The sequence below is a fragment of the Ixodes scapularis genome, unplaced genomic scaffold (assembly GCF_016920785.2).
Source record: "Ixodes scapularis isolate PalLabHiFi unplaced genomic scaffold, ASM1692078v2 PGA_scaffold0__279_contigs__length_252992795, whole genome shotgun sequence".
NCBI classification, from domain to species: domain Eukaryota; kingdom Metazoa; phylum Arthropoda; class Arachnida; order Ixodida; family Ixodidae; genus Ixodes; species Ixodes scapularis.
The window spans coordinates 239951813-239967337 of record NW_024609835.1 but is presented as its reverse complement, the minus strand read 5'-3'; the positions used below and the strand labels follow the sequence as shown (position 1 = coordinate 239967337).

Below are 15525 nucleotides of genomic sequence, written 5' to 3'. Positions count from 1 at the left end.
TGCTACGAGCCCAACAGAAGAATCAACAGCCTTCCTTTGATCACCCAACCCGTCCCTTCCTCTGCGCGTGGGTATGAACGAGAGCGCGGTTACGGTGGTGGAAGGTAGACGTATGACTTTTCCAACGAGCACGTAGCTTCCACCTCACTGTCCCCTTAGGGATGAATGGCTTATAGGCTACAAGGCGAAGGGCACATCACCAGTGAGGCCAACACATTTTAAAACCTGAGAGGACAGAACAAGCAGATTTTTAGCCTTCTTCTTCTTTCGACAAACCAGTTCAAACCGTAAGCTTCGACCATTGTGAACAACGAATGATCGTAATAAATAGTGAATCTCAAATGCCTTTTCAAGACCCAGAACGTTTCGTGCGTATCCTTGGTCTTTTAAGTAAGTGTGATTTTTGTAGTCCAAAAAGACGAGAATCGAGCGAAGCAGATGCTGCTCGCGGTATGCCTGGCTGCCTTTCCTTGTGATGTTTATTGGGGAGGAGCATAGGAGCATACGTCGCCACCCGTTTGTTGGGAAAGTACAAATTTCGGAAGCGCCCGCAATCCCTTTCATTGAATGGCGACGCTTATGCCTAGCCCCTTTGTGTGACAACGCGCCATAACTTGGGCTTTTGGAGTGTTTTGGGAGCAATATTCATCGAGAGGAATGCCCGAGAATTCGTCGACTAGTGCTCTTGGGAGAATAGAATTAGATTGCATCCGAAGCGGGGAAGGAAACGTTTAGCGTGACGACTTCTTGTAAGAACAAGCTCCCATGGCCCGACTTAACATATACTGACACGGCCTATGACTTCTTCGAAATCGGAAAAACAGAAACATCTCACTTTTCAACTAAGGACCTTCACAGTTGAATGGACAGCGAAATCGGAAAGTCGACTGTCTCCGAGTAACAGTTAAAAAGGAAGCTATTCGTCATGTTGAACACTTTTGTCATGTGCGCCAGCAAGACGACTGTTCTCTATGGTTCACTTCTAAGAGTATAAGGCAGTTTCACTGTAAACAGTAAGATATGAGTTTTGGTACATATACTGTCAATAAAATTAGCACGAATTACTGCCTCCATGTATCGAAAAGTAATGTCTAAGTAATTTCATTACTTTTAGAAAGTAATTTTAATGTAATGTCATTACTTTTAATCTACAGCTATTTGTAATGTAATTTAATTACATTTTACAGCTTTCGGAAAATTAATTACTAATGTAACTTAATTACTTTTTTAACGTAATTCTGCCCACCGAACACAGGGGCACTCCGCTGTCATCGCACGTGTCGACCGAACGACCGCCGCGTTCTTCGATGTCACGCAGAGTTAAGGGGCACTCCAACTTGCGGCGTACTTTTCGGCGCATGATCAGAGCCGTTTATTCGCAACTCTCACGGCATATAGCTATGGTGTCTGGAGCGCGTCTCCGAGCGGTGTGTTTGTTTACCGCGCCGAAAAAAATAGTCTCTCGATTTCCGCGTGATGACGTCATAAGAGTGTCACGCTGTCGCCGGTCGCGATCCTGGCGGTGTTCCAGCAGCGGTGATGGATGTAGCAGACACCTGTTCTGCTGCAGGTAGCTCGCTGGTGTGACAGTCCACGGAAGCTTCAGCACCCAGAAGTTGGCACGCCGCGACGACAGCGACACTTGCGTTCGCTCCTGCTTTTCGCCAGTATTTCTACGACCAACCGCCAGGATCGTGACATACGACAGCATGACACTCCGGTTTCTGTGACGTCACTTGTTGCCACGTCTGGACCACGTTTGTTGTATGTGCGAGATAGGACGTTAAACACACCAGTCGGAGACGCGCTCTGGGCACAAGATTATAGAGGATACACTAGATCCTATCGAAATGGCTGTCATCTGAATGATTCCCGGGGATCAGGAGTACATTTGGCCCGGGACGCGTGAACTTTTTTTATTTCGTGAAATACGAGCCTTACCTGCTCGTTCTACATGAGGAAAATGTAAGTGAGTACTTCCATTTTGAGGCCGATCCTCCGGGAGCTAGGTAACGCGATTCTCACACTGCGGTACAACCATCGCTGAAAATTGCGAATATTCTCAGAGTTGGGCCCATGGGCGGAGCACGTGACGCGATAGAACAGACCGGCCGTGATATAACGAAATATAGTTTGTTATCTTATCGAGAATCGGTGTTGGTTTGTTATCCTTCAACAGCGCCAGCCGGCGGAGAAAACGTGCAATGGCCCGATCGTCAGGCTCGCTTAATCCGTCTATACTTCGTTTCAGCTTCGGTCCGAGCGCGGCCGATGTTATGAGCCAAAGGGCCAATCAAACAGCGCAAAAAGCGCAGCGTCATGGCGTGCTCTCTGCGCTTGATAGGACTAGCCGGCGGAGGAGCGCGCACAGAGAGACGGCGAATACCGGCTGGTCCTATCAACTGCAGAGAACACGCCATGACGTTGTGCCTCTTTCGCTGTTTGATTGGCCCTTCGGCTTATAACATGGGCCGCGCTCGGACCGAAGCTGAAACGAAGTATAGCTTCGTTCTGATGGAGCCGATGAAGTGGCATTAACAATTCATCGTCACGGCTCATGTCGTCTGTGTGTGTATGGCATCACTGGCTAAATCGCGCAGACAAAATGTAGGATTGCGGCGCATTCACTGCGCGTGATTAGCTTAGACCGTGATTTCATACGCACAAGAAGCACCGTGACGATGCGATTTCGGAAATGATTGACTGGGCTATATCGGTTCGCAGCGTCGGTTAAGGACGGGTTTAAAGTTAACGGAGTGTTGCCGGCGTTAGTAGAATCAGAAGTTAAAAGAGTAAACAGCCGAACTTTTCCAGTAGAAACGGCCATCCACGCGACACCATAAATGCAGAGCATGTACACTAACGCTTCGATGTCTTGCAAGAATAGGTTTCTTAATGTATCGTTTCAAAATTTGCTAGAAGTGCAGCTAGGTGGCCAAAGCTTGAAGGGAAAATACGAACGGATAAACTTGCCCCGTTCGCGAAAAAAAAAAAAAAAACCCCGCTTTGGTCTATCTGCGGCGGCATTCGCGTGCGAACGTCACGATCGTGCTTGAAACGGTGCGTTTTCAAGCAAGTGAGTGAGTCAAAATGAGTTCTCAAAGCTGGTGAGTGCTTTTGCAAACAGGATGTCCGTCGGTAACAGAGAGTTTCAATTTTCGTTATTTTCGACACTTGACTGCTAGCATAACTATTAATAACGCCATTATGCTTAGATGTGCAAAGAATAGCCTGGTACGTTTGTGTTTAAATTAGCATTTATTTTGAAGATTACACCATCCATTTTTCTTCAGTGCAATCGCATATATTGCTGAATGCCGTTCTGCAATCAGACTGCAGGGAGGTAGTTAGGGCAAAATCTTTGAAAATGCATTTGTTTGGAATTGATAATGCACCACAGCTAGTCTGTCGCTACTAGAAAAACCGCCAAATAGAAACACAAGTACAATAAAAAACCTAACAGGAAAGGCGCACTCTTGGAACTAAACTTAATTAAAAAAAATGCACACTAATAAAAAAAATATTATCATATTTATGCTGGCACGAGTCTTCTCGTAAGAAATCGAACTAAGACCGCGGTAGGGCAAGAGGATCCTCGCTAACGCAGTCACCCTTCTGCGTTCTTCGTACAGACTCATATGCTTCCCTCAAAGCCCTTTTTTTTTTAACATTTGCCATGATCACACTGTCATAAAATGACGGGGAATAAATGCATCTACCACAAAGTGAGCACGACGCGTTTGTAGGAGGAACACAAGGAGACGACTGCTTTATTGAGGCCTTTAAAGCACTTTTTAGCTTTGGTTGCGAAGAGGCGCTTTTGCTTTACGGATTGAGATTTTGAGCAATATTGGTATTAAAACGCATATCTTCAATGTTTTCTACGTCAGGAAGAGGATAATTGATGGGTTTTTTGAGGAAATCAATTTCAAAAATGGTACTTTTTGGTTTTCGCATAATATTAGCGTAAACATACCGCAAAGGATAATTTATACAGCCCAGCCATTTTATAATACATATAAAGAACGTGTTTTGGGCTCTCCGTGGACACAAAAAATATCAATGTAACCCAAGAAGATCGCCAGTAATTAATTGTCAAAGTTCGTCAACAATTGACCGAGGGGTCATTTTTGACATTTTTGCAGAAAAAAAGCAAAACGCCTAAGATTATTTTATGGTATTGGAGCCTTTTAAATGTGTCCCCAGAGTGCTTGAAAAAAATATAATATAATGTGGACTGAAAATCCACGGCGGAAGATCAAGCGAAACATACGACCCACGACGGGTGTGAAAAACACTGCTTTTCGCCGCGGCCTCTTTAAAAATTCATAAGTCGAGACCAAAAAATCCGACGGCGCCATAACATATATTTTTACATCGAAATTAAAAATTCGACCCTTTTTGCCTGCACGATTTGAGATTAAACCACCCATATATATATATATATATATATGTATATACTGTCTAGGTGGTGCTAGCCGCCACACTATGTAATATGTTCAGTAATATGCTTTCATTTATCCCCTGACCCCTTATAACAGGGGTATCAATCTCATTCGGGTGTGACGCCCAGATGGCGCATCCCCGAAAAAGTCGAGGGCCAGCGCTGGGAAACGAGGGGAGCATTATATTTTAGTACAAAAACCAAAAACTAAAACAGCAGCCTGTTTTAATGTTGTAATGTAGCCGTCCCTCTCAGCGGCACATCTGATATTTCCTTGTGCTCTTTGCTTTTCGCAAACTCCCAGTTTTACCTGTGACATCTTCAACTTTGATTTCGTCATCTGATTACTTTGGGCCCTTCTCCGATGTGTGATAACAAGATTTGTAACGACACAGAACCACTCACGTGCTTGCATTTTCCAATAGAACAAGAGAGCAAGCACACTGTTGCTTCTGTGTGACTCAGTTCACTCGGGAAGTATTCAAATTCAATAGATAAACAAAAAAAAAAGAGAAACCTTCTTATAAGAGCGTTTTCTTGCCTAAATATATTTTTAGCAACATTCTAATTTTTGTATTCAGCTTAATGTTTTTTTTTTTTTTTACAGCAAGAAAGAAAAGTTATTAACTTTATATTTGGAAGCTTCTCCTGCTCGCAGCATTGTACTGCGATTGCCTTACAAATGAGTAACACGATAAAGGGATGAAAAGCAAATATTAAGACGAAACAATACTCAGTCGAAAATGGAATCGACAGATGCAAGTGAGCATGTGTTATAAGAGCAGAGCGTTTCGAACGTAAAGGATTCGACGACAATAAATGAATATTTATGAGGCACATTGCGCTTGAGACATGGGAACGGCGGTAAGCGCCGGCTTAAAGGGGCCCTGCAAGGACTTTTTTTACTGGTTTTTAATTTGCACCGAACTTGAGCACAAAAAACGAAGTAATTTAATTAAACTTTTCTTTTTTTTTGAATTTTGCTCTATATTAAAAGCTATAGCCAAATTAAAATTACAAAAACAAGCAAAAAACAACCTCCTTCATGACGTCCTTGGTTGCTTGAATGGCCGTGAACTAGAGGAGGGATAGTCAGCTCAGCGAGCGCTCACGGCTGCCGCACTTCGCGTCGAAGGCTCGAGAGGCCACCGCTAAATCATGTTCTGGATAGGCTGTATGAAGCGAGCAGCCAGGGCGGCTGGCATTCTATTTGCTGCGCGATTAAACACTAATTCGGCATGACACTTCATTGGCTACAAACGACAGCAAACATAAGGTAAAGATAAGTTCTGAACGAGAACTACTTCGCGCTGCCATACCGCCAAACCGCCAAACCGCAAGCTAAATCTGCTCGCGAAGGCATTCGGAATGCTCGGAACCGGTGGGATCCTCGAGCCAGTATAGACCGTTTTACTGAAAGAGGGCGAGAGAGAAAAGGGGAAAGGGCTACCGCCGCTTTCCCCCTTTCTGATTGTGTAGAAAGAGTGAAAGTCCCGGATGAGAGGCTTCGCCGGTGTTGGGTGTCTGGTGTGCGCGAGCTTCGTTCTCGCTTTCTTTTCGGTTTTAAACTCGCAAACTTAATTAAAAGCCCGAGACTTCGATGGCAACAGTCGCCCGGTCACCGGGACACCATTGCTGGGTCGTAGGGTGCACGAATAAAAACAGAAAGCATAGAATACTGTCCGAAGACATATGTAGCTTGCAAGGAATCCAGCAAGGCGAGAGCGGCTGCAATGTCTTTGAACTCTATCGTTTTCCACATGAACCCTGTCTCCGGGGGCAGTGGATTGCGTCCGTAAACCGAAAAGGCGTTTCCTCAACGCCATCCTCTCGACTTCGCTCGGAACATTTCGTGAATGGAGCGCGCACCGAACGCTGTACCGCCGATGCACATGGGGTACGCTCTCAATGTGCGTGCGAGTTTTCTCATGATAACTGCTGTTTCAGCTTGTAAAATTTCTTAACTGAATTTATCTTAATAGTGATAATTTGCAGTGGTGACTGAATCGATTTTATCATCTACCACGCTTAGTAGAACGCTTATTTCCGCCGCCGGGTGAGGCTGGAAATTGTTGAAAACGTAGTTCTATTGTTCTTTGTTTTTTTGTTTTTTTTTAATCGCGATCTCTTGCGCGATACCAGAGAGCCGGCAAAAGCGCTCCTTGGAGTGCCGCTGGTGGGTTGTTTCCGTTGACTAAGGCGCTTTGAGGCGCTTGATAGTCGCTGCAGTGAACGTCTCGTGTGTTGCAATCTGCGTTTTCGAGGCCAGTGTGCACGTTTCTTTGTTTGGGTCATGGCATCCGCCAGTGTGGCGGCGGGGGGAACAGCGGCAGCGAACGTGCCAGCTATAAAAATTGGAGGTGAGTTCTCAAAATATTGCATCAAATAGTAAAATAAATCGTGGCTCCTTCGAGGCTTTCTGCGGTTCGATAAAAGTACATCTAGAGCGCCTTCGTCGTTCATTCACAAGGAAATATAAGAACAGGGACACGAAGATAAAAACAGCACAGCAAGACGATATGTAGCAGCTCCGGGCGTTTACAAAGTTAATTGAGGTTCCCGTTTTGTGTATCGCTTGTTGATTACTACTAAAAACGGCTACGTTGAAATAGGCCCATTATAAGCAAAAATGTATAAATGGTTCATCATTTCTAGTCATGCGGAAAGCAATGGAGCTAAAAAAACATTGCAGCCGTACTTGCCTTGCCGGATTCCATGCAAGCTACATAGGTCCTCGGGCAGTATTTGACGCTTTCTGTCGTTATTCGTGCACCCTATCACCCAGCAATGGTGTCCCGATGACCGGGGGACTGTCGCCATCAAAGACCATGGCTCTAATTAAGTTTGGGAGTTTCAAACGTAGAAGAAAGCGCGAACGAAGTTGGGGCACTGCAGACGCCCAACACCGGCCAAGCCTCTCATCCGGGACTTCCACTCTTTCTACACAATCAGAAAGGAGGAAAGCACCGGTAGCCCTTTCCCCTTTTCTCTCTCGCTCTCAAAATGGCGCTACCCACGATAAAACGGTCTATACGACCGCAGCGCCGCCGGGTACATACGGCAAGGTACTTCCGGTACCCTTCTACGCTCGCCGCTCGTCGGTGCCTGATCCCACTACACCTTTCTAACATGCGCCGCCTTTTCCACCGCTTGGTGGCAGGTATGTCGACGGGTCATTTCTTCTTTCCGTACTTTATAGAGTGCGTTTGTTTCTTTTCTGATCTAAAATACTGAACAAAGTTTACTTTTATAAATAATTGACACAGTTCGCGCCACTTATATTTTGTATTTCGACTAAAAAGAAGCTTTTAAGGGCTCTGACCAGTAGTAAGCCCAGGACCAAAGACCTCACTACCACGGGCTTTCGGCACCGCGGGTCGCCCCCGTAGGTGAAGGAGGTTTCCGCGTTGTCCGGTTAAAATATGACGCGCTGATATTTAGTTACTCTCTCCGTGCCCGCTGGCTTGCCTGAAATAAAAGAGACGTGGAAACCGCGAAAAAGGTAGACGCTTCAATATGATTGTAGGGTCCCTCTAATGCTTGGGGGCCACGTCCCAGCGAATCGCGGGTCGCTGCATTATTTAGACCCCTGCATTAAACCCTGGCTAACCCTTAGGTTATCCAGAGTATGATGTACGTTTGTGATAGCAGGAGGAAAAAAGTAGATGTGGTAGTTCACATATATACTAACAAGTTGGGATAGAGGCTTATAAAAAAATGAAACTATACACGAATTGAACTGCCTCTAAGATTAGAACGTTGTGGTTTGTTAAGGTCCTCCTTCCATTATTGGCGTAAGAGTGTCTGTCTGAGTATGTTACAGTTCATCCACCGCGTTGAAACGATTTTTTTAGGTTACCGCTATTATCTTTTAATCAACTCAAAAGAAGGTAAACACATCATAATTGAAAGCTGTGTTTTGAATCAATGAAGAGCAACCTTTTTCCCTACGTTGCGATGCGTACGACTGTCTGCGCCTGATATGTGCGCTTATCTGTTCAGTCATTTGTTAAACCACGACACCTTCATAGCAGCTCTCTGCATGTGAATAGTTTCTACGTAAAGTGAAAGTTTGACGGTGCGTTAATATAAATAAAGACCTCGAACAATACATAACAAACTATGCCCATTACGAAGTGGTGCAATTATTATCGTATGTGACTGGGGACAGAAGTGAAAGAGGTGCCACCATAGTGAATCTGTGCTTTACAAACTTTTTTAATGCGCAAACAATCATGTATTAGAGACAAAATATCGAGTAGAAGAACATGCCCGTAATCTCGCAGCCTGGTTTAAAAGGGCAGAGAGGTTCTGATTTACCATAGGACGATCGAGTGTCAGGAAGAACAGTAACCTTTAATGAAGCATAAGCTCAGCTGGGTTGAGAAAACAATATAGCCTGTTAATCTCGCCCCTCAAAATAAAAAAAAGTAAATTTTTTAAAATACTTGAATATCCGAGTGCAACTCCGGATCCCTTCAAGCAAAACTTAAATAATCACGCAGGAAAGATACATAATCGTGTTGCTAGAGATACGTTACAGGGAATTGTGATTTGAGAGCCAGTGTAACTGAACTGAAATAATGGCCACGTTGAAAATCTATTAGTCAGAGAAGTCATTGCACCCGTCGCAAATGTTTACATAATATTCTCCTAACAGTATACGTCTCTGTAAAAGGCAATATATTTTCGAACAGACTCATGTACAACAAAGAATAAATAATTAAAAAAATGCTTTGCCCGCTAAAGTAAAGTAAAATTACCCAGCGCACTCTTCGTGAACCAAAAGACAAGAACGCGGGGTAACTAAAACTAAAACAGCATAAACATAGTACATTTTATCTCAGCCAATATAAACTCTATCGTAACTAGTCGGTATCACTTTTAAGAAAACGTAAAAAGGAATGCTACTCTAACCTTATCTCTAAAGATTGCCATCAACACTAATTATTAGGAGAGACAAAAAAGAAAGCTCCTGATCAAATAGATAACTACACAGTCGAAGAGCTTAATAGCTTCTTCACTAACATGGGCCTACAGCTTTCCAATAATATTAGTGTGAACGGCTGTCTAATGACTCCACAGCCCGACTTTATCCGGAATACTTGCGTGATTGAAAATATAACGATTACAGAAATAGGAAGTGTATCATTTCTCAGATGCCTGCAAAGAAATCTGAAGTATCTGAAAAAATATCAATTAAAGTGCTATAATTAAATATTTACATACTGGATATTCCACTACAACATATGTTTAACCACTCTTTAACAACTGGGTTATATCTAAATTCATCTGTAAATAATTTTTTTGTAAATCAAAAATGACAAAAATTTGTCCTATTTTCACGGGTGGAAATATTAATGGTAACTACCCTCAGAATTATAGACCAATATCAGCTCTAAACAATATAAATACAGTATGCGAAAAGCTGATAGTGAAACGTATTAACGCCTTTTTGGACAAATTTCATGTTATAACACTCCTGCAACATGAGTTCCGGTCCAATAGACAGACACCGAGCGCTGTTCTTTCACTTCGTCATTTGATAATTGATTCACGTAATGAAAATAAAATAAAGTTTAGTGTTTTCTAGATTAAAAAAAAAGCTTTCGACACTGTTGATCATCTAATTCTACTCAATAAGCTAGAACAATATGGTTTTAGGGGCTCACCTTTATGTTTTCTTAAAAGTCATTTAACATCTCACTGTCGATTCGTTTTTATGTTCAATTAAAATCTTCTACTAGGCCAAACACAGCAGAAATTCTACAAGGATTCAAACTTGGTCCTGTAATATTTTCAATACAAGTCAACGATCTCTCCAAATTGCTTACCAATTCACAAATTATAGTGTATGTTGACGGCAGATCCCTTTATTGCTCCTATTTTTTTCTAGATAACATAAAGAGTAATTAATGAACTAATTCTTGTTCCAGAATGGTGCAACTATAACACGTTGGCTCGATCTAAATAAAAGCAAGACAAAATATGTCATATTTCACTCACAGAAGAAAACCTATGAACAATGATAACTGTCAAATTTACTTTGGTAATTCTGCAATAGAACAGGCAACAACATTTAAGTACTTGTGTGTTATTTTGGATTCTCATTTAGATTAGGAAATCATATTGCTTGTATTCGCCAACAATTATCATACGAATATTATATATTGCTGGACTCGGCAGTATTGTAACTTTCGCATAATCAAAATGATATATATCTTTATATTTCATAGTCATCTCACATATTGTACGGAAGCTTGGGGTACAACCTACGACACATATCTCACGCCCACAAGAATCACGCAGTTTATTTCACCAGCTCCGTATCCTAACATTTCGGCATATTATAAGACACAAAATTCCTACAATAGAATTGTAACTACATACAGCCCATTTCCAACCACATTACTCGTTAAAGGTTCTCGTCGAACTAGCGCAAGTTTTGCTGGGATTTTTGATCGTCCAGAACTCCACAGCGTATACTGGGAAAGACTAGTCCAATTCACTGGTACAAAAATTTGCAACTCATTGTCAGCTGTTCTTCGAAACTCGCATAAATTTAGTAAAGCACTGAAGCACGATTTTCTCTTTTCTCCCTAAACCATCTTCATCTCATGGTCACTCTTTCGTTTAGTTAATTAATATAGTTCGAAAGAAATTCTGTCCATGTTCTCTTAAGTTGCTTTTTATTTTGTCTTTTAATTCACATGGTAAAGGCTCTGCCTCTCAGGTAATAGTATTTTTTTTATGAACCCACACTAGCTAGTTGGCTATGAACCCATTTGTCTTTCCAATTATTTGTATATGCCTTCTGAAAAAACAAACAAACAAGAAAAACAGAAAAAGTACTGATGTGTTTAGGTGTGTTTTGTTTCACGGAATTGAAATTTGGAATAGTCTATTCAGAGATATAGTAAAAACTGAATTGTCATTGCTGTTTCTGAAAAAAAAAGTACAAGTGTATGTGCAAGTTGTTTTATATGTTTCACAATTGCAATATTTCTACTTTCAAAATCGTTGTATTTCAACTAAACGATTATAGTTGTGTTTTCATTGTTATGTGTGGTTTATTTTATGCAGCACCATCACTACTAAGCACTCTCTTGAGGCGATGTACGCATTCAAATAAATAAATATAAATAAACAAATACATAAATTAGTAAATACAATAATATCAATAATAACAATATTAAAGCCAAATAAACAAATCAATGGCGACACATCTCACATTTAAGCTGCCAGTTTTGATAAAGCTAAAAAAATGTGTCGCAAATCGCCCTGCAGTAGTGTTGCTGCGTGAAATGTTCTTGGTATAGCGCTAGAGGTACTAAGTCACTACTTGCCCGCTAAATTTAGCAGGAAACTGAATTGATCTTGAGGTCACGTGACGTCATATTTTTCGATAAATCTAGCGAGGAAGCTAAATTTCCGTATAGGTCACGTGATCATGTCACGTGACATTATTTCTTGCGCTAAATTCAGCTAGGGAACTGAATTTGCGTGTAGGTTACGTGACATGAAGACATTAGACGTAGTTTCTCCCGTTAAATTTAGCGGAACAATTCTCGGTTACGCTTTTAGAGGCTTCACTTCACCTGAAAACCTAGCTCCTAAAATTTCACGTTAAAAAAAAAAAACTGCGCGCGAATTTGTTGATGGCAGTCGGGACGGGGAAGCTTACCATCGAGTATGCTGATGACGTCATAATTGCAGGACTCTTGAATGTCCCAGTTCCTCATCTGCAACACCGTGACTCGGAGACGCAGCCGACGCCTGGCGGGGGCCACCAGAGTCCAGGAGCAGTTGAGGCCCTCGCTGTAGCGGGACGGGAAGCCCGGCGTCGTCAGGTTCAGCGTCGACGTCGCGTTCGCCAGCTCCAACCGACCGCCGCAAGGGAAGCCTGTAAGAACGCCGAGCGACGTCTTGGGTGGATCCCTCTCAGAACGTACTCAGTAACAAAATTTTTTTTTTTTGCTTTCATTTGCACGCAATTTTTCGGGACAAAAGTAGAAAAGACGGATAAACGATCAACTCTACCCGACGAGGCCCTGTCACCCTAGTACACTGCATTAGCAGGCAATGGTAAACACACGTATTGAACAACCAAAGCAAAAAAACTATTGGCAGAACACAACAGCACGGTATTATGAATCATATTACATTCACAAAAAAGTGCCTGTCATATTTTATGCGGTAATTATAGGGTCAATATATTTCTAAGAATCGGTCAAATAAATGGTTACTATGTCCTATCGCCAATGCTATAGACAGTGTATGTGGGTACAATTTTGGCAAAAAACTAAATTACTTCTATAATTCGTAAACAAATACACTTTTTTACAGCTTAAAGCGTTAATAAACAGCCCTTCACCAGACAGTACGAAGCGTAGGAAAAAATTGTGAACAGCAGGAGACTGATAACATCATAATTGCAGGACTCTTGAAAAAAAAACAGGCTCTGATCGAAACATTGAATAAAACCTCTGCTATTATTCACACTTTTTCCTACCTTTGATAGTGTAACACACTTTTTGTAGCCCGCCAGTGGATTCTAGCTTGAGCATTAGACATCTATAAGGGTTTAAAAACGGTCTTCTAAAAGCGTACAGCAAGTGCTTTAACCTCTTGCAGCCTTATTTCTTCTCTCTCTCTCTTTTATTTTTTCTCATTTGGAGTAAGACATTCATTGTAATCATAAATTATGGTTCTGTTGCATGTAACATCCTTAATTTTTTGAAAGGTGTTGGTCTCACCGAAACCCTTTCAGACGGCTTTAGCGGAAGTTCTAGCGACTGCGTTAAGTAATTATTGCCTGCACTAAAACTTTTCGCTCGGAGACCAATTCCTTGAGCTTAGAATGTGCTTTCCGTGAAATATTGACGAGAAGACAGCAACATACCTACTTGTGACTTTCGTAATTGCAAATATGGTCACCGGGAAACGAGTGCCTTTAAGTTGTCAAGTCCAGGGCGGTGATTTTTCTCCAGTGCGTGATTCATTGTGACTGTATTTGCAGGTAAGAACAGCAGGTGGAACTTGTATCTTGTAAGCTTGTTGTTCGTAAAAACCTTCCCTAGGGTGCTGCTATAATTTCCAGCATCGTGTTGCTCGAACATCCTTAGCATCCTTGGGCCACACTTTTGGTGCGGGGATGGACCCTCACCCGTGCTGAGAGTGGGCAGGGTCTGTATGAAGGTGGCGTTCACGGCCTCCCAGCGCATCCTCCAGCGGGCGTAGGCGTTGTTCGGCTCGAATCGAATCAGGGCTCCCGAAGAGCGCAGCAGCAGCGGCTCGGGCACCCGGTGACCGCAGTAGCGGCCGACCTCCGGAGAGCCTTCTTCCACGCCGTCCAGAACCTGCGGTATATAGTACGCCCCGCCACTGACGGTCTGCTATAACCTGCACCGTCTTTGTGCCACTGGACGCGCAGGATGTTAGAGCATCACACATACGAAAGACCCTTTTCAAAAACTCGTCACGCAACACTGGCGGCCGACATATTTGGGCATCACTTCCTGCGAGAAGCGTGCGATTGGACCCGAGTTTATGCCGAGCGCTGACGCAGAACTCGTGTCGAATACAATTGAACCCGAGTACTCGCCAAGAGCTGCCGAAGTGCTTGTGTTTACTTTTTATGTTCAAAGATCAACCCCCAAAATAAGCTGACCTCGGATAATCCACGCAGCAGCTACCGAAAGGCGCACATTTTTTTTAAAAGGGTTCATTCGAGATGACAGAATTGCGATGCGGGGCGTGCTCGTTATAACTAGGATGTTTTGTTTTGTTTTTGGAGTTAATTTGTTTTTGAAATTTAGAGTGGTGTTTTTTCAAGCTAATTTAAGCCCCACATTTGGAGCTTTTCAGTTTTTTTTTTTGCTAGATTAAATGTTTTTTTTTAGATTTTTGATGTTTAATTCTTTTTGTTCCGAATTATTCAATACTGTTGGGATGGAAAGAGCAAGGAGGTCAGAAAACCTGGGGAGGCCATGACGTCAGGCCCGTGGCTTCCCCAAGCCATACCCTCTCGACGCTCGCCCCTTTCTCGCGCTTTCTCACCCCCCCGTGCAAAGCGGTGGCTACAGACCAATTAGCTTTCTAAATTTTGATTATAAATATGGGCCCCCTGCTCGCTGCTCAATTCCGAAGTGTGATATCCTCGGTTGTAGGAGACCACCAAACTTTTTCCTTAAAAAAAAATAATCAAACAAACCTTCATATTGTACGGTTTCTATTAGAAATATGTGAAATAATTTGTGATACAGCTGCAATAGTGCAAATTGATTTTTCAAAAGCTGCTCGATTCCAAAGTGTGATATCCTCGGTTGTAGGAGATCACCAAACTTTTTCCTTAAAAAGAAATAGCCAAACAAACCTTCATATTGTACGGTTTCTATTAGAAATATGTGAAATAATTTGTGATACAGCTGCAATATTGCAAATTGATTTTTCAAAAGCCTTTGACAGAGTGGAACATCCTTTCCTTTTTACTCTTCTGAAGCATATACAAGTAGGGGAAACAATTGAGACAGGCGTGGAACTTTGTTGCAACGATATTACGACTAAGTGGGTTATTAACGGATCTCTCTCAAAGACCATTCAAGTTCAATGCTTGGTATGTCAGGATTGTCAGGGTTGACTTGTATTTGGAACCACTCTGCAGAAACATCATAAACAACAACACTAGTCGAGGTTTTCGTATCCGCGGTTGCAAGGTGAAACTCCTCGCATATGCAGACGATGTGGTGCTGGTCTGTTCCAATACACTTAGCATACTAAACGCAATGACATGTGTTTCAGATTTCTGTGCTACGTCTGGCGCTGCTATTAACAAAGACAAAAGTTGTGACTCTTGGTGTGGGGAGTGGGGACAATGCCACCTAGATCTGTAGACATTACATGATCAACAAGCAAACCAAAACTTTTAGGTGTACCTTTAAGTGCTATGGACAACCCGAAGTCTATGTGGGCAGGGTCGGCATAAGTGTTAAATCGACTGCGTGCATGTCGAACATGAGGTACCTTTCGATAATTGGTCGAGCTGCCATTTGCAACGTCTTTTTTTGTCGAAACTGACTAAC

At 42.5% G+C, this 15525-nt stretch overlaps 1 protein-coding gene across 1 annotated transcript in view; it reads right to left on the bottom strand.

The window, feature by feature from the left end:
• LOC8033550 (cubilin) overlaps positions 1 to 15525 on the bottom strand; it is a 264814-nt gene that overhangs the window by 69701 nt on the left and 179588 nt on the right. Inside the window, exons 39-40 of the mRNA XM_042291012.1 lie at positions 13611 to 13803; positions 12129 to 12347 (exon numbers count right to left, since the gene is read on the bottom strand). Of these exons, the coding sequence (XP_042146946.1) occupies positions 12129 to 12347; positions 13611 to 13803 (412 nt within the window). The remainder of the gene's footprint in view (positions 1 to 12128; positions 12348 to 13610; positions 13804 to 15525) is intronic.